The sequence below is a fragment of the Falco peregrinus genome, chromosome 4 (genome assembly GCF_023634155.1).
Source record: "Falco peregrinus isolate bFalPer1 chromosome 4, bFalPer1.pri, whole genome shotgun sequence".
In the NCBI taxonomy this organism is placed as follows: Eukaryota; Metazoa; Chordata; class Aves; order Falconiformes; family Falconidae; genus Falco; species Falco peregrinus.
Genome location: NC_073724.1, coordinates 78161280 through 78181649, shown reverse-complemented (window position 1 = coordinate 78181649; position 20370 = coordinate 78161280). Strand labels below are relative to the sequence as shown.

The following is a 20370-nucleotide window of genomic DNA, read 5'->3' as shown; positions in this document are numbered from 1 at the left end:
GTTTCATTTCTTGGTAATGAAATGCAAAGCTATATCAAGACTTGGAACAAACAAGCTAGCATACAGCATTTTCATACTTGTTAGTTGTCTCTAAAGCTGAAATGCAGTTGATGAGCATGTTTTTTAAGTCATGTGAATCAAGAGGAGTCTTCACAAGGTGTCCTTTGTTTTCCCATTAACGGTAATGTTAATGTGGTTCCAGTTACTATCACTGCATAGCGAAGGGTATTTCACGTATCTTACACTTGAAAGAAGACAGGTCCAGCAATACTGCCCTGCCCATTGCTTGTCTTTCAGTCATTTTAGTATCCTTTGCTTATGTGAGACCCATCTCTACTAGCTGTCCCTGTTAGCATGTTTCTCCATCTGTTGGTCTTCTAACAAAAAACTTCCCTGAGCTGCCCCGTTGCACTGAAGCATGCCTTATGGCCTGCACACAGCTTAATGGAAGCTCCTTTAAGTTCTGAAAGACAGATGGAAATCGATGTATTTTTCCAGTATCATACTTAATTTAAAACAACTGTTGAAGTACAGTTATAGTAGTCTTTGGTACATGGGTTTTAATATTGTAATAGCTTTTACGTAGCATTTGAATGATAATAAGGAGATGCAAATTATCACATGTGTGATTACACACCATCCTCCTTGTCTTTAACGGGAACAAATCTTTTTTTGTAAACAGCAAGCTCAGTATTAGCCTGCAGTGTACCCTGACAGCATCCCGGGGTGTATTAGTGGAAGAATAGGCAACACATCAAGGGATCCAGTACAAATAACATAATGATGAAATGGACTGAATCTTGTGGAGAGCCACCAGAATGGTCAGGGCTGGAGCACTTGGCCTGTGAGGAGAGTCTGAGGAGGGGATTGCTCAGCCTGGCCTCTGGGGCATCTGACACCAGTGCCCCCAGTGCCTACAAGGAGATCACCAGGAAGATGGAGCCAGCCCCTCCACAACAGGGCATGGTAGGAGGATGAGAGAACACCAGTTGAAACAGGACATTCCAACTTGGTATAAGGAAAAACTTTTTCACTACAGCAAGGGATTACTGTGGGCAAGTCTCTGTCCTTGGAAGTTTTCAAGACCCAAGTGGCTAAAGCTTTGAGTAACCTGGTGTGCTTTCGTAGATGACCTTGCTCTGAGCAGTATGTTGGACAAGATACCCCCTAAATTCCCTTCTGAACTGAATTACACACCAATTCTGTTTTGCTGTTGTATTGTTGAGCTCTTATTTTTAGGGGGTAATTTTACTGGGGAATAAATGGAAAATTATGCACCAACATACTGTGCTCGTGTTTAGATTTTGTCTATTTGTTTAAGTCATTGCAAGCACCAAGACCTTCCATTACATTGATTCTTAGGGGAAAAGTTGCTTTGCTGTCCATCATGCTACCTGTAGCACTTTTAGGAGCACATCCTTGACAGATAACAAGGTATGCCTGTACTTTGAACTCTGCTTATCAGGGAATCAAACCTGTTATGTGTCATATAAAGGACATACCGATCATTTACTAAATTATGGTAGTTTGAACCCTAACCTTCTGACCTACTCTGCCAGACTTTTGACTGGGAAAATGGAGCGGGAGAGCAGTCTCTCTGCTTGTACAGTAGTTAGATATGTCTCTTCTTTTTCTTGTCAGTGGAGCTTTGTCTGATGGTCATCCTGGTTAGACTTACCTGAAAAGCTTTCTCCCTACTTTCTCATTTCTCTTCCTGTCCTTTTCTGGGAAGCTTCAGTGATGACATTTCCTTTTCTTTTCTTTTTTCTTTTTTTTTTTTTTTTTTAAATCACTGTATAGAACAGAATTTTCGGTTTTATATTTTTTTTTAACTTTGATATTATTTGATAAAAGTTACTTTTGTATCTTAAGAATTTAAATATTTGTATGTTTATTTCTGACTTTTAAGGAGGCATATAGCATTCCAAACATTTTTTCTTCTGGTTTTAGTAGCTGTGTTTTTAGTGTTTTTTAGTTTTTATTTGTTAAAAGGAGAAACATATTTCAGTATTGCTGTTGTCACTTATATAACTGCTGTTCTGTCAATCATTTCACAGTGACTTTTTCCCTTTCTGCATGAATGGAATTAAAAATCATACAGTAGTTGCCTTTTAAGTATATATTTACATCTAAAAGTATCTTAATGAATTTTCTATTAAATCAGAGGAGCAGCAGCATATACAACAACAGCCAATAAATGCTCTTGCGGAAGGTAGAGGGTAAGATTGCTGATACATCTCTAAGTTTCCTCTTTAAAGAGTGTGGAAATTTTATGTTTCTCATGTGTAAAATGTGACTTGAATTTCATGATTCAGACTGTTATCTTTGTTACTTTTGCAGTCTCTAAGTCTACTGCAAAAGTTTTATCAAAGTTGTATGAGACAGTTAATTGCTTCTTGCTTACTAGTAGTTTGTGCATAGGACCACAAAATATCTGTACCCATTGCATGACCCATAATAGTCTTTCAGTATGTCTTTGCAATCCAATTTCAATTTTCTGGGTTTTAATTTTAATAAGCTGCTTATGCAACTGAGTTTATAGAAAGAGTAGCAAAGGGAAGTAATTGGAGAGAAAAGTATATGCAGTTTACAGATTGATGTGTTCCCAATGTAAATCATGTAAATGAATACAAAAAGGTAACAAAATTTGTCAGCATGAAGCGGAGAGGTTTTTTCCTTTAATCACCTTCCCCTTGTTCATTTATGCTTTAGGTTTGACCAATATGTGTATATCAGAAGTTTTCAGTAGCCTCTGTTTGGTATCTGCAGAGGTTTAAAGTTTGAGACTTAAAATATTAAAAAAAAAAAAATTAGTCAACATCTACTAGCTTTAGCAAGTAGACACTTATGATTTCCTTCAGATTTTGGGGTTTGTGTATATGTGTGTATACATATGCATGCACAAGCATATTTGGATGCAGTATTCTTTTTTCATGGTGACATCACTAGTGTTGATTGATTAAAGAAAAAGAAAATAGTCTATTCCATGGAGAGGATCTACAGCATATTGGGAATACTGACTGTTTACCTCAAAAATTTCATGTAAATTTGGTAGTTTAGATACAGTTATGTAAAGTTTCTTACATTTGTTTCAGCTACTATCTTGAAAAACTGCTCTAGAACATTCAGTGAGGGGAATGTATGCAAATATGCTAAGGGTCAGTAATGCTATATCAAAATGGATTTGAGCTATGTAAAGTAAAACTGCATGCACATATTGGCACTCTGAAAACTCCCTGAATACTGAATTAGCCTAGCAAGTAATAATCACACTATCCAGCATAACAAGAAAGACCTGGAAGTATTTATATTGATTTAGCTGAATATCTGATGAAAAATAATCTCTCTGACTAGTTGGGGTGGAGAGTTTTAATGATACATTTTTGTATGTTTTATCTAAGAGGAAAAAACAATTCAATCTGCAGTTCCAGAGTCCAGTAACTGTTGACTCAGATTTTTTAGTTTGCTTGACAATGAAGAACAATGTTTACAGTGCAATAATAAATATGTAATGAACAATTTCTGTAACTTCTGATATTCCCCAAATCTATTCAGGCATGTTTCATCTGCTACAACTGCAATTTATTTCAGTTATATTCCAGAAACACAAATACTACTACTATTAAAGAATATTTTCATGAAGTAGTAATATTTCTGGAAAAGCTAATACTTGGTTTAAGGAGATAAGTTGTTGAATCATTATTGAAATTGGATGGTAGCTTAAACAATAATTATAAACAGCAGGAAAAGTTGATCAAGCCTGACCATTCTAAGTGTATGTTACAAACTTGAAACTTTGTATAAAGTAATATTAAAATTTGATGCTTTTCTTTTTTTAGTGTATTACAGCAAAGAAGTTGCTGGCATTTTCTTCATTTGGGTCTGCTATATATATATTTCTCATATCAAAACCTCTTACAGTTACAATTCAAATAATTATTTTCTATACCAATCGATGTACGTTATTAGGGGATAAGACACTCTACTATTCCTTGTCTTTTGTTGATTTAGTACAAAATTCAGCTTTGTTGCCATGGAAATTTTTGCCAGGACTGAAGTAAACCATGAAATAAAAATACTGGTTTAATAAAGTTAATGGTTTGGGATACCATGGGAAATCAAATAGGGAATCGTGTGTACAGAAAATGTGACTCAACATAATGAGGTTTTGATAAATACACTGCATTTTTTTTGCTCTTGGATTAAAATACATACAATAGACAAAACCATATTGCAGAGCAAGGATTCTTTTCAATCTGTCATTTCAAAGTGAATTAAAAAAAAAAAAAAAGTCTTATCTGTTTGAGCAAAGATGTTTAGGCAATGAGAAATCTAATCATGGTTATTCTGCTTCTTGTCCAGATGTGTGTTCCACCTCAGTTCAGCATGTTTCTCATAATTTCAAGATTGGAAAATTTTGCCGTTTTATGTGCGAGGGCACACAGATGCAAAAGATAGCTTTTTGCAGTGTGTCAAGGCTGTGCCAAAAACAATAGAACTGTTCAGCTTCTACTGACTGCGTTTGGCTTGAGGTAGAGCTGCTGGTCTCTGTGTCCTTTAGCTTGGCTGCATTTCCCTTTTAGATTGTTGTCCTGTACTTAGGAGAATTCTGTGAAGCTATTTCCTTTGGTATCTCTTCACTAGGCTTCAGAGAACTCATTTAATAGCCTTCCTGTTTGAAAAAGAAGAATCTTTTATCTATCTTTGGGGTTATTTTGAAGTTTTATTCAAGGGATCTTGTAGGGTGACGATTTCCATTTTTGGGTTTACAAGCTAGTTATCTTTGTGCCTGCATCTCCTGAAATATCTGATCTGGTAGGTATTCTCTGACCAACCATGTATATCAATGATTTGTTTCATGTTTGTACAGTTTTTCTTAGACTTAGAATTCATCATCCCCAGAAACATAAATGGGAACATAAAGATATACATCTTGACTAAAATGTATAGGCAAAAAGAAAAGCAACTACAGTTAGACTCATAAAAATTACCAGGTGATTCTCTTATCTATGTATCTAAAGAACAGGTTTTGAGAAGGAAATGATGAAATTATATCCCATTCCTTATTATATGCTTATTGGTTTCTTCAGATCCTTTCTTTTTGGCAAGGATGCTATTATTAATACCTCTGTATTGTTAAAGTTCAGTTAGGTTATTTTAATAGATTTTGTCTTTATTTCGTTGAGTCAAATAATGAAAGAGTTAATCAAGATGCTGATTACTTAAACCAAGTAATAACAGTTTAGGCGAGTGACTGAGCAAACTAAGCATTCAGCAGCAGAGCAACCACATCCTGTTTCATTTTTAAAAAAAAGCATGGCAGGAGTTGCTCATCTTTTTTACAGTAGCCCAAAAGTAAGCATGCACAGAATATGGGATTCAGTGTCCATCAGAGCTCCAGGATTGAGAATAAACTTCCTAGTGAAGGTTTATTATGAAATTCTCATGACTGACATATAACTCCCAAGTACAGGCTAGGCTGGCTGGGATGAAGCAGTCTCTACCATTACTGTTGAAGCTGTGTCAGTGCAGGAGCTAATCTTAAGTTTCACAGAGTCAGAGTCAAATAAAAGGAAGTGAAGAGACAAGGAAATGAAGATGGATTTCAGTCCCTACCAGTCAGCATGATTTAGCAGATATATCTAAAGCAGACTCATTTTTTGTGATGTTCATTCTTCTGATTCATAAAAGAGATGGAACACTCATCATGGTAATTAGGTCACTGTAGCTGTCCTAATGGTATAAACGCAAAGATAAGCAGCTACCTTTACAGTAATTCAGCAAGATGTGTCTTTTATATGTATATTCTACAACCCCACCTTTACCTTTGCTCTTTACCAGTTGTGTTACAGGTTAGTAAGAAGATCTGTCAGCAGCTAACCTGTTTCTTTCTCTGGTGTAAGGCACAAGAATACATGGAAAGTATGCATGTTCTCATCAGACACTGGAGGGAAAGGAGTCCACTCTAGCGTGCAGTGGGCATTACTCTAGTTAGGGTAGAAAGAATACATGGGTTCTACCTACTGGAGCACTCCACTTACGGCATAAATAATTTTGGGTTTAGGTGTCTTGAAACTACAGGTAATATAAAACACCTGTTTATCTTGCTGAATCTGGATCTTTGGAACTAGCACTTTCTACAAACTGCAAAGCAGTATCTGGAAGTGTTGCCTCCAAGGAAGCTGTTTTGACAGAATGAGGATCAGAGGCCAAATAATGCTTAGAATGCTGCAAAACACAAAAATCTTCTTTGAAGCAAGCATCTTTAAACAAAGCTTCTAAGCTTTCTCTCAAACAGATTTTACTAAACCACATGCAAAAGTACTGTATGTTTAATTACTTGATATGAAGCAAATGTAACATCTGGCAAGAACTTGCATGTTAAGTCACGTTTACCCTTTAGCATTTAAGCTATACATTTCTTGATTGGTTTTAGTAACGATCTAAAACAGGTATATGTTTCTGGATTTTTTTTAAATAACAGCCGAAAACAGGAATACTGTGCCGAAAATATTCTCAGCATGTTATTTGGGGGAAAAAAAAATTAAGTGAAAACAATTTCAGCAAGCAATTTTTTCATTGTTTAAACAATTTGTAGATGGCATGCTTCATCTTCTGTTTAATAATTATACCCAGAGCTTTTTTTTTTTGTTGGAGATATTTAAATTCGTTGTTACTAAGTGCATTGTTATCTTAGTCCAGATTAGAAATAATTGAACATATTTGACAGACATTAATGAAGCAATAACTGGTACAAAAGACTGAAAATGCCTATAAAGTTACTGTAACAATATCCATAAAATATGTGTATTTAAATGAAGAATGACAGTTTTCTTACCCATTTTGTAGTAAATATTAAAACAGACATTCAGTTTATTAAATGAGCCAGATACATGACGCATCAGACTTACTCTCAGTGCTTCAGAAGCTGAGCGATGAAAGCATTTGAAATGTAAGGATTAGAGTTCCTGCATTTTCAATTACTTAGTGGGTAGCGTGCGAACTCAATTCATGGGAAATTTTTGATTATTCAGAAACAAGCCAACCAGTTTTCAGTACCAAGGATCAAAAAGAGAACCAGCAAAAACAAGATCCTTTGAGTGCCCATGTTTGAACTGGAGTCTCACAGTTTGCTACATGTATGGACAGCGTATGTGCAGTCTATAACATGACTGAATTTAATTTAGGCCTGTCTAGAATGCTGTTACTCCTTCTGTGGCTCCAAGTGGCACAACAAAAAGTAAGGAAAACTCTGTTCTGTACTTTGGGCTCTTTGGAAGTAAGGAAGCCTTAACAGCCAGACTCAGTTGCAAAAGGGGAGGAAATTAAACTGGGATTTGAAACATACTGAAAGAAGTATGGGTAGGATTTGATGAAGGATGCTGAACTATGAGGGTGATACAGGAATAGAAAGCAAGCAAGCCAGAAGATGGAGAGTAGGTCTCAAAGATAGAAATGGAAGCTGAATAGACTGGGAACACAGGTGAGAAGAAAAACAGATACCCTGAGCAGAAAGAAAGAAAACAGAACTGGAAATCAGGAGAAATCTGGGCTGGCACTAGGACAGAGAGGGAGGAGGGCAGGAACATTAGAGGACATGCTGGGACTGGAAGCGAGAGGTTTGCAATAGGACAGGTTAAGAAGAAAATGTCTGTAGCATTTAGGTTTCTCTGCAAATTTGGCACTGAACCAAAGCACAGATGTTTGTACATACAGAAGAGTACATTGTAATTACTCTGAGTATCTTAGTTCTGAAATTGACCCATCTGTGGAGTCAGGATGATTTCACAACTTCCAGGATTTTTTCCATTTCTAAACTTGAAAATAATGTCTACAAATTAATAATAAAGCTCCTAAAGAGCTTTAGGCTTTAGGTTGGTATAATCAAGTTAGCAACATTAGAAAGGTTTGGTGTTTTGTATAATTTTGATAGGGCTTCTTTTGGAAGGTGTATTATTTGTATTTACTTACGTGGCATTCTTTCCTATTTACAAACTTAATACTAGGATTTGCTGTTTCTTGAATGGTTAATTATACAAATTTATTGTCTTCTAATGTACTTAATTGTTCAATTACAATTTTGAGGAGTGCTGCTGTACTTCGCTGTTTTTGTCAATGGGCTAGATGATGGTAAAAAGGTGAGTATTCCTGTTAGGTAACAACAGGTTAGAGTTGCTATCTCAGTACTTATGGGATGCCTATAAGAAGTTAGAAACGTTAAGTGAATCTACCACATGTATATGATAGAAATCTTTGAATATTAATATTAAATTAGGCTGTGCTGGATGTGTTTGTAGTTCCTCCATTCTGTGTTCTTCAGTATACAGACTAAATGATTTTACCATGAAATCTTTCAGTTTACTCTCATTGTATGCAGATTTTGAAAAGTTGTTATATCATTATCCACCATTTGCAAAGACAGACTCTGACTGAAAAATCTTAAAATCATCCTTGCAAACCAGAGTTTAAGTCCCTCTCTGAATATTTTTTCTTCTACTTTACTCTAGAAACAGTATTTTTGGTAACCACTGTGTCACTCTGCTTTAGCGAATTTCAGGCATTATTGACTGGTCATCCAAATGACACAGACATGTAACGTAGGTGAGACCTCATTCCAGATGATTCTTACATGTGGGTTTATTTTCCATTTTCTTCATTACCTCAATCTGTAATGTCCCGTTCCCAACCCTCATCTTCTGTGAGACAAACCCCTCTTCTCTTTCACTACATCATTTTCTAACATTTCTTGATGGAGAAAAATCCTGCATACCCGCATTCCACGATTTTTTTCCATAATAATAGTATTAAAGCATAGGGTGGTTTTAGTTTCTTTTGTTTTTCCTTAGAGACCATCTAGGCAGATTAAGGAATGTATTTTGACATTGTGTTACATGACTGTGTGCACACATTCACACATACTTATGCTGAAATAGTAGCCAAGAAACCGGAGATACTATCTAGCCAAGTAAAAGCAAGTGTATGACAAAGAAATTCTGAATGGTGCTACAGTGAAGGGAGTTACTAGTGAGCTCAACGGTGTAGTAAGAAAACTGACCCTTCATAACCTTCTCAGTAGAAAACAGATCATGCATATGTAAGGTACTTAAATTTGCAAAACAAAGTACAATTTTTTTTTCCTGAAGTTAATGTTCATGATTGGGTTGATAAGCATGCTCTGGAAGCACCCAGCTGATTGAGTAGACTTGGAAAATAATCAAAGAGCTATGACTTTTCTGGAAAGTATAGAAAGTAGGTACAGACAAGTATGTGTAAACTACGTTGTATGCATGTATGCATGTTTCCAGTGTGTAAGCTCTGTACAGAAACTCAGACTAGTTTAAGGTCTGAAGCTGTGTGCAGGCAGGCATTGCCATTTATTTTGTGTAAAAGCAGAAGATACAAATTTGTTATTAAAAGTCAATAAATATTACTGGTAGATAAATTTCATTTTTATGTTGCACTGCAAGATCAGTTGGCTGGATGACGTGTATCTTTGTGAAGACTTACTCATTTTGGAACCAGCCTTCCCAGGATTGTAAACAATGTATATAGCAAAACAGATTTAGTGTCATGTCTGCAGCCAATCATTTACAGTGTGGAGAAGTAAGAGTGCTGAAGCTATTTTTGTGTGGTAAAATGAAAACAGGAACACACAGTCAGGGAGCATTGATGAAATACTTGAAGTATCAGCATTTGAAAAGCATCCCCAAGCAAAATTGACAGCAGTAGCCCATAACCAGATAGATAATTGGCATTTAGCTGTTTGAGTGCAGTAACTCTGAGAACAAATGTCACGCTATTGAAAAAGAGAACTGTTTTAAGAGTGACCTTTTCATGAGCTCAGCAGGCAGAGCTTCCAGCCTCTGTCCATGCAGCCTGTGTGGGAACATTCATGCATTGGACTGTTTACTCATACACAGATGTCTACAAAGTGATTATAAAGGGCATGATAATAACACCTTTTTGTTCTGCTCAAGTTAATTCCAGTGAAAATTGCTTCCTCTTTGTGCCTTAGAAACATTCCTACATCTGAAAACTTCAGGGAAAATATCTGAAGTAATCCCCTTGTTTTTTTAAACATTCTCAATCCCATATGAAGATCAGGTGCTAAATAGGATGGAATTGTGTTGCAACTGCTATTTGACAGAACAGCCATGCTGGGTTAGAGTAAAGGTTTATCTGGCATTCTAACAATTTGTTGTTAAGCGACTTCTGTGTGAGAAGTACCATCTTGCATTTGGTAGTGGTCAACAGATTTCTCTGCTGTGAGTTTGTTTAGTATCCTCTTGAGCAAGTGTTAACTTTTAGCATCCACAGCGTCTTATGGTAAGGAATTTCATGGCTTTCACGTGTGATGAATTACTTATATTTATTTTCATTCTGTGTCTGCTAGCCTTATTAGTTGCCTTGTCATTCATCTATTGGAAAATACAGATGATTCCTGTTCTCATTCTTCATGCCACTCATAATGTTACAGGCCTCTCTTTTTCCTCATACCATCTCTTTTCCAAGCTGTAGAGTCCTAGCTTCCGGAAGTAATTTCTTCAACACAGTGCAACTGTATAAGTGCATGATGTTGCTGGTTGTCAAAGGTAATCCTTGTTACCCTTTTCTGATGCTTTATCAGTTCTGTTATGTTCCTTGTGAGGTGAGGTACTAGAACAGTAGTCAGCATTCATTGTGCAGGCAACAGCATGGAATTGTAACATGAAATGGTGATTTCTGTATTTTCTCTATTGCTTTCACAGTAATTCCCAAAATGTTGGCTTTGACCATTATGTAAAACTGAACCAAAATTTTCATGGATTTATCTAGTATAACCCCAAAATCTCACTCATGAATGAAAATAGTCAACTAGGAGTTCATCATTTTACGTCTATGGTTCAGATAATTTTTACAACTTACGATTTATCTTGCATGTATCTCCTTTGAATTTCATATCAGTTTTTAATGCTAAGATTCATAAGGGTTTCTTCTGTTCTTCATGTCACCCTCTTTTTCTATGGCCCAATAATTTAGTATTCTATCAGCAAACTTTTTTTACCCCCATATTTTGAGATTGCCTGTTAAACGTAATGAGTAGAATTAATGAAAACCACTTCTAAATGGAATATTATTTGTCACCTAAAATTACCTTATAGTGATGTTTTCAAACATATACTTAATTTCTGCTTTTTGAGAAGGACCTGTGGTTCTGAATGACTGGAAATTAATACAAGATTAATTCTTTTCATATGTTTGGGTATGGGAAAAAGCAGTATAGCTGATATCCATGATATCCCAAAGGGATGCACCATCGATACCACTGATGTGTATTACCACTTCTCCCTATCACAGGTAATGTGGTGAAGACAGGAGACAACATCTCCTTAGTATCTCTCCCATGAAAAGGCTTCAGTGCATACATTTGTGTACAGAGAAAGAGATTCACACCGAGCTAACATTTTTTTAAAAACAAGGTGTACTGTAAGGTCATTGTTATTTGATTGTGCATTAACCACATATTCAGAAAAGCCATGGACTGAGTTTTCCATGTACTGTATTTCGTTGTTATTATATATTGAATTTTTCCTAATAATGTTTCAAATACAGGTTACAATAGTTACATAGGTAACCGTACTAATACTTATTAAACTCTTAGAAATTTCTGAAATTTATACCTGTAACTAACAGAACTAGCATGTATTCTAAGTTTATTTTTGAGTCATCAAAACTTTTTTTTTCTTTTTTACTTTTTTTTTTTTTTTTTTTTAGGTATAGACAAATGCAGCTTGGCACGGAAAGCAAAGTAGCTGAACTTCTTCACCAAATTAAGTTAAAGTCCTTTGAAAGTGAACATGTTCAACTCGTGCAGCAAGGAACAGCTAAGAATCTTTCACAGTGCCAAATGGAATGTGAGAAATATCAGAGAAAGCTGGAGGTATGTTATATTATATAAAGAGACACTTTGCAGGGCATTACATGGTCGTTTTCAATTAGAATGTCAAATGGAAAAGCTTAGGGGAAAAGTAGCAAAGAACATACATGGCTGAATTAGTATCTCCACCAAATTCTGCTGAAGCAGAATCTAGTGATGATTAAGTTTGACCAGTTCAGTGGAAAACAAGACTTATGGGAGAGGAAGAAGGCAAAACAATCTTTCATGGAGAGATGTTGAAGACAGTACCTCATTCATTTGAGGTATGTATATGCTTGTATCACAAAGCTGCTTATGTCAGTCGATGTGATTATTGTAGGGAAAGAAGGCAGTTATACCAGAACAGTTATGGTGAATTCAGTGTCATTAAGAACTAGGATTTGTAACAACATTGTTACATAATAAAAATATTTTTTGTTGATACTCAATTCTGGAACAAATTTTTACAGTTAAAGTAGTCAAGGAGAGCACGGTGTATACAGCATTGAAAAGACCTAACATTGCTAGTCCTAGCATGGTGGGTTGATGTTGGCCAGCTGCCAGACACTCACCTAGCCACTTTCTCATTCTCCCTCCTCAAGAGGACGGGGAGGGGTAAATAAGCTGAAAAAAACTCATGGGTTGATATAAAGGTTCGGAGATCACTTACCAAGTGCCATCATGGGCAAAACAGACTTGACCAGGGGAAAATTAATTTCACGTGTTACCATTTCCAATGCCATTTTTACTTATTCCAAATGGATTTGGATGGTGAGAAACAAAGGCAAAGCATCTTTTACTACTCGTTTCTTTTTTGGGTTTAATTTCTGTCCTTCATTTCTGACTCTTCTACCTCCCCCTTCCCAAACAGTATGGGAAGGGATGGGGAATGGGGGTTGGCATCAGTCCATTACAGCTCGTCTCTGCTGCTCCTTCCTCCTCATGCTTTTATCCTGCTCCAGGATGGATCTTTCATGGGCTGCAGCTTCCTTCAGGAGAAAACCCGCTCCTGCTTGGGCTCTCCACATGTTGCAGTACTTTCAGAGCATGTCCACCTGCTTCAGCAGGGTGTCCTCTACAGGCTGCAGTGGGATATCTGTTCTGCTGTGGTCTTTCATAGTCTGCAGGAGGACAACCTCCCTCACCATGGTCTTATCCCTCGGCTGCAAGAGAACCTGGGGCACCTCCTGCCCTCCTTCCCTCACCAAGGCTGTTTCTCACACTTTTTTTCCCTCACGTCTCACTGCTGTGCAGCATTTTTGTCCTTGCTTAAATACATTTTCCTTGAGGTACCACCACCTTGGCCATGGGGACTGGCCGTGCCCTGCAGTGGGTGGGCTGGAGCCGGCTGGAACTGGCTGTGCCCGGCCAGGGGCAGCCCCGGCCGCCTCACAGAGGCCCCGCAGCCCCCGGTGCCGGCCCCCAGGCACCTCAGCGGAGCTGAATGACTTGGGCTCGTTTATAAGCTCAGAATATATTATCTTTCAAACATGTACTTTCAAAAATTGATCATATCCTGTTCACCTGTTTTGGTATTGGAATGGTGTCCAGTATTCAGCAGAGCAAACTTACTTTAAAACAATATTTCTTCACCTTGCAAAGTTAGTCCCAAAATTAAATCTCTGAGTCCAGTCTATGAGATTTAAATGAGATTGGTAGTGTATGTCTCAAAGAAATGTCAGGCAGCCTTCCTTTCTTGGAGAAGGATGCTGTTCTTAAAGTCTCAGCGTTTCTAGTGCTGAACCAGCCTAGGGAATTTATTAAAAGGAACTATAGAGTGGAAATAGAATTAGAGATTTTTTAGGTATAATTTCTTGGTTTTTCTGTGTTGGGACATTCAGATCCTGGCTGACGAGGTTAGTTGTGGTCACAAGCGCTGGGAATGCAAGTTTTGCTAGAGTTTGAAGTTGCTAATCAGATTTTTAATTGCACAGATGTGTCTAAAAAGATAGTTAAATTTGAGTTATTTTCTTTGTGGATATTTATTTGATCTGATAACATCTTCAATATTTGGCATTCAATTCTACTAACACTTTTGGCACTTCCTTTTCTCTTTATAATGAGATGCTTTGAAACCAGTGCTCTTTCATTAATAAATGTTCTTGCAGAATTAAAATATTTGATGTCTGGAGCTTTTACTTTTGTTCCTTTTGATTGAATTCTTAATTTTTTAATTTCCTTTATTATATATAGTATCAGTGTACTAAGGGGTTTTTCCTACCCTTCTTATAGGATGTTGATCTTAATAGCACAGTCAATAGTATTTGTGACTCTGCTACAGCTGCTTTGTGAAACAATTCTTGGTTTTATTTGGATTTCAGCACAGAGTGGTTTCTCATCTTATGCATGCTAAAAGTAGGAAACAGATGGTTCATATGTTGCCAAATTTTAGCATACACATTTATTCTTTTGTGACATTGGACCAATCTTTCTGTGTTCGAGTGGCTTGTTTGTCTAAGTATTGTGCGTTCTTTAGTGGCTTTGACAGTGAATCTGGTATTACTGCTCTATACATTATGCACATATTTCTGTATCTCAAGATCTGCATTCAGTTGTCATCTTGAATGTTTTGGATTTTTATCTGGGTAGTTAGCATTAAACTTAGCTGCAGTACATCTTGGTTATTACTTTACCTGTTTTGGTGGGATTTATTTCTGTGAAGCATGTAGATTACTACTTTACCAAGGATTTTCTTATTCCAGTTGTTTTTGTAATACTTGTTTTGTCAATGTTGTTTTTTATTTTCAAACACTACATCAGACCTTAGTTATTATATGAACCTTCGTAACTTTTACTTTTGAATATATGCTTTTTTGTTTAAGCTTCATGGATTAAGTATTTACATTAGTCCTGAATGGTAATGGCATGTTAACTTTCAGTAATAAGTAACTGATAAGAATCTGGTATATCTTAAGTACCAAATTTTAACATTCGTGCATTTACCATTCTGTAAAGGAACTCTCTCTTTTTAAATCGGTAACTGAAATCTGAATCCAGTTAAAGCAACAAAACTAAATGCATTTACACTGTTCTGAATGCCATGTATGATTATTTTTTTTTTGCTCTTACCTTGCTTTTCCTAACTTTTCTTTAAATTTCTTGTAGCTTTTTCAAAGCTTAAAATTGCTAAGGCCCTTAGGAGATAGGGATACGTGATATGACTTAAGAGTGTAATATGTGCAAGATAATGTAGTTGAAAAAAATAACTGCTTTTTAAAGTATCTTAATCTTTCCTGTTTCCTGTGCAAAAGTGATATGAAATATTTAGTATCATACTGCTAAGCATTTTACATGTATTGTATTTTGCCTCTCTCGTAAATAGCTGTAATGCTGAATTCCTGATCTTTCCATTATTCATTCTCACAGGTGCTTACTAAGGAATTTTATAGTCTTCAGTCTTCTAGTGAAGCACGCGTTATTGAACTTCAAACACAGAATTCTGAGTATCAGGCAAGGCTAGACACTTACGAAAAACTTGAAAAAGAGCTTGATGAGATAATATTGCAGACAGCAGAAAGTAAGTTCTGTCACAAATTTTACTGTATCTGTAGGTGTTTCTGGCATTATAACAAGATGTCTTGTTTCTTGGGGCACTTGGAAAGTATTACAGTGCCTGTCATTCTCCCTCTTTATGTCTGACAATTAACATGCAGTAATTATATTGATAGAAAATATTAATTACAGATTTCTAAATGTATTTATAAATATGTATGAAATAAACATGAACTTAGACATATGGATATTAAAAATAATCTCTGTTTCTTTTTCCCAGGTTTCTCTTTTTCTTATTCTAATAATCCATTATAATTAGATATGGGGGTTTTTAGGATTTCTGATATTATTTTGGTATTTTGAATACCAAGAAACCCTTTTTGTTTACAGACAATTATAGGTTTCATAATACATTACAATGATTAATGTGAATTTTTGAACAAAGGGGGGGGGGGGGTGGCAGGGTGTGTGGAGCTCTTTCTTCTGTTGAATTAGTAATAATTAGACATTAAGTAGCTGCCTGTGGCACATCAGTCTGTTCCAAGTACTGAACCCTGGATTAAATTCAGACCCGATTACTCTTGAAAATTCTTGTCTGGTTGGCAAAAATAACAGTATTTGGTTTCAAACACAGCAAAATTTCTGTGAAATCTCTTTTTATTTGATTCTCAGCCCAAATCAATCCACAAATCAAGTAATTTCTAATTTGAAACCAAGACTAATGTTTAAGTCTTTTATCCTGTGTGTAAACAGAGTAGGACATTTTAAGATTTCAAACTAATTCATATATCATCTTGTCCTCTTCTCTTTCTTTGCTGCTCCAAAAAATAACTAAAATTCATAAAAAATGCTTTCCAGGTAGAAGATCATTGCATAAACTTTATATATAAACAATAGTATAGAGCAAAGAATGTATTATGGGGATGCAGTGTTGTCTGGTTGTCCATAGTAATTAGACAGTACCTATTTCATTGCACTGCAGCTTTTACTATTTAAACTGGAATGGCATGAGTACCCAAAAGTTCCAGTCTGACCATAAGCATGTTTCCTATATACATGCTTATGTTTTAGTTGGTAACATGTTTTTTGAAGTGTATATATGTAAACTTGCCTAAGGAGTATTTAGGTATTAATACAGAACTTTTGGATCTTACTTTCATTTTTTCCAAGGAGAAGATAGAGTTCAGAATGCTGCTTTTTGTTTACAATTATTTACATTTTCTTATGCATTTTGGGATGGCAATAAATTTTTTTACAGGAGTAAATCATTCTGAATACCTTCTTAAGGATGTATTTTAATTACAAATTGTTTTCTATGCTACAGAATGTGACTTACAGAAATTAAAGTTTCCAAATGGACTGTTCTGTTAAAATATAATTATTATATTTTCTGATTTTGTTGGAGGAAAAAAGGAGTTATAGTTCAGTATTATTTCAATATACTTTATTTAATAACTAACATTGCTTTTTCTTACTATTATTATACTGTATTTGATATTGAAAGTAAGAATTAATACTAATTAAGACTGAGTTCCAGCACCAAGGTGAACTTCTGAGGAAAATCAGAAGAAATAAAAGTATTTCTTTTTTAAAAATACTTTGAAAGGGAACTTAGACATACTTCCTCCTGTGTCTCAAATTATGTCCTGGTATTTACATGTAATATATAGCTAAAGGTAGAAAACCAGATGAAAGAAATGAAATATAAGTATTTTTCAAATTTAATGTGTTCTGGAAATACTCTGTCTTTCAGAGAATATAATTTCAGCTAAAGCATTGTGCAGAAGACAATTAGAATTTTCTTTGGACTTTAGCGAGAATAAGAATTTATTTTTCAGTCCTGTGGTCACTTCTTTATATTTCAATACCATGTAATATTTTTCTTCTCCTTGAGTTATAAAGCCAATACTGTTTTACAGTATTTGGGGGTGCTGGTGGGTTGGGTTCTCTGGAGTTTTAATAAACTGTATTTGCACATGTGAGGTAGCTTTTGTCATATAATCATTTAAGCTTTTTTTTTTTTTTTTCCTTTGGAGAGTGTGCATGTGGAAGAGATCACTGAATTGTGACCGTTATTCCCTCATCATTGTGCCTCACTTTATTAATACTGAAATAATGTGAAACAGCCTGTTCAGGAAACTATCAAGAATTTACGTAGCCACTCCTTACAGCATGCGAGTGGTTTCCACGTGAATAACAATAGCAAACTTTCTTGGCATTTGTCTTTTATTCCTTTTCAGAGTAAAACCTTCTTTTTGGGGTATTTTTGTTGTAGACTGGTAGTTTGTTTTTTTCTTGCTTCCATTGGTTAGTATCTTTTTAAGAAAAAGGTTGAACCTATCAGTATCCTCACAATGGCATTTTTTTGCTAAGTGGTGTAAAAAGCTGTCGTTAACAAGTGTCCCCTCACTTGTAAAATGTGTATTTTACACCATGAAGTCAGGTAAAGAGCCTGGAAGTACATGAAAGAAGGTAAGAGAACACCACAGTCATACAGAACATTACTTTGGCTTGATATCTACAGCATTTCCAATTTTTCCATATGTTTGTCTTCATGATCTGACATTTACATGGACACTACTGACTGATTTGAATTTATAGGGCAAGATCTTACTGACATTTTTCTGAGACATGCAACACTGAATTTGTATCCAAAAAGAAGGATTATGACAAAGGCAGGTTAAATTCTTTTTTATGTTTTTTCTGAACCAGAAGTATTTTAAGGCACCGGAGAATTCCTCACCACAACTAAGACAGCCTTGAAAGTCTGAAGTTCTGGTGCCTTTGCACTGCCACATCAGTAAAGTTTTTTTGTTGTGCTTACTGCAATTTCTGTATTGTTTTTTGTGTAACTAGATATATGACTCATCACAAGTGCTTTAATAGAGACTTTAATCATTCTAAATATGTTTTAAGAATCCATGTTTAAAATAGCATTAAAAGGGTGTTAGGCAAGTGAGGCAACAGCCTATAGTGTTTTGCAAGTTGTTAAGAGGAGAAGGTATTTCTCATTTTGAGGCACTTGAGCATTAGGAAAAATGAGTCAGATAGGGCTGTCACATCATTTCCTAAATTTGTTTCTCCTATTCCCAACTACTTGATTCATCAGAACTCTTGTGTGGTGCCTGGGCTGGTGTTCACTTGTGCTCCCTTCCTCTCCCACATCCCTGCCGCACCGCCTTTCACTTTGTCCCCCTTTACCTCTGCTCTCTGTCTCACTCTCTCTGCCCCTTCCCACATGCACGCTTCTCTTTTTCTTTTTTCTTTTTTCTTTCGTTTCCGCTCTGCCCACCCCACCCCCGGCTCAATTTATCTTACAGGATAGAGGAAACCTGAATTACATGAGCTGAAATATTAAAATCTGTACATGTTTTTAATCTTGCTGCTATTGGGATTTCTTTTCAAAATAATTCCGATGTGTTTTAAATCCTTAGAAATACATTTTCAGAAATGAGTCATCTATGGAAGCAGAGATTATTTTGAATATTTTTACTTTGCATAAGTATAAGTATCTCCTCCTTGCCCTTCATTGAAGATGAGTGTGGCATTTGTTTTCCTCAGGTTGTCACAAATTTCTGATCACCACAGTCTCTCAAAAATGATAGTGAGCAGCCTCACAGTGACATCAGCTGCTTTAGCAACTTCGGATATGTTTCTTCCGGTCCCATGGACTTGTTTATATCCAGTCAGCTTGAGCACTTCCTAATTTTATCTTCCTCTGCTTCCTCATGTATACACAGAAAATGAATTCTTTAGAAAAAAAACCCTAAGCAACCTAAACCTGTATTGCTGAATTAAACTTACACTATTAGTGTGTATTTTGTGACTATACCAATAATATGAATGTTCAAGGGCACTGAACTCTTTTCCTTTGTTTTCATATTGTATAAGTCTTAGGTTAATCAGAAAATAAAAAGTGAAAAGCCTTCCAGTGTTGTAAGGCATTAATGTATGGCACTGTATTAATGCTAATCGTGTACAAAACAGTTCCACTCAAATCCAGGTTACACCAACTGAAAATGTAGCTTCTAGAAACACGTTTGTGTGTATGTATAATTACAAATAGAATTGCCTAGAAGTTTTTAAGTTCTTGCACTGTGATGGTGTTCTTCAACAGTATCTTTCTGCAATTTTTGCAGTGGAAGATGAAGTTGAAGCTGAAAGGGTTCTCTTCTCATATGGGTATGGTGCTAATGTTCCCACAACAGCCAAAAGACGATTAAAGCAAAGGTAAAAAAAATGCCCTCTGGATTTACTGGTTCAAGATAAAGTAAATAAAGATCTGTGCATTATGTTTTGTCTTCGAATCCACCCAGTTTGATTAACATGAAGAGGTTTTTTAACAACTTAACTATATAGAAATAGAATGAAGTCTAGGAGCTATTAATGTGGTCGTTGCATATGAATGAGCATATACATATTTTTCTATGTCATTTTAAGATCTTTTTTCATTGTCTTTAAGAAAGATGAATTTTAATTGTATAAAACTAACCAGCTGTAAAACCAGACTAGTTACATTGCTTACATTTATATAATAGGAAGTAAGTTTTTTAATTCCCTAAAAAGGATTGTATGTAGTTGTAACAAAAAACATCTGTCAGGAAATGAAGAAGGACAAGATTTCAGAGCATCGTTATTTCATCTTTACAAATACAGGATCTAATTCCAGTTAGATGGCTTCACTTTACTCTGATACCATTTGATCAATAGATAAAAATGATGTGTAGGCTGAATAACATACCTCTTGATTGTAGTAATTTTTAAATAATAGCTGTATATTATGCATTGTCTTTAACAAATAATAGTGACGTTTGAATGGCTCATTGTGAGCATAAAGGCTACAACTCACTATGAAGTACAGGGAATGAGGATTTATTCATAATATTTTTAAACTGTGACCACAGCGAAACTTCTGCTGTTGTTCAAAATATGTATAGATAGTATAAAAAGAAAACATAACCTAAGATTAGAATAATGGAACG

At 35.6% G+C, this 20370-nt stretch overlaps 1 protein-coding gene across 1 annotated transcript in view; it reads left to right on the top strand.

The window, feature by feature from the left end:
* Positions 1–20370, top strand: part of PIBF1 (progesterone immunomodulatory binding factor 1) — a 121202-nt gene that overhangs the window by 59416 nt on the left and 41416 nt on the right. Inside the window, exons 11-13 of the mRNA XM_055802761.1 lie at positions 11755–11920; positions 15263–15413; positions 19528–19618. Of these exons, the coding sequence (XP_055658736.1) occupies positions 11755–11920; positions 15263–15413; positions 19528–19618 (408 nt within the window). The remainder of the gene's footprint in view (positions 1–11754; positions 11921–15262; positions 15414–19527; positions 19619–20370) is intronic.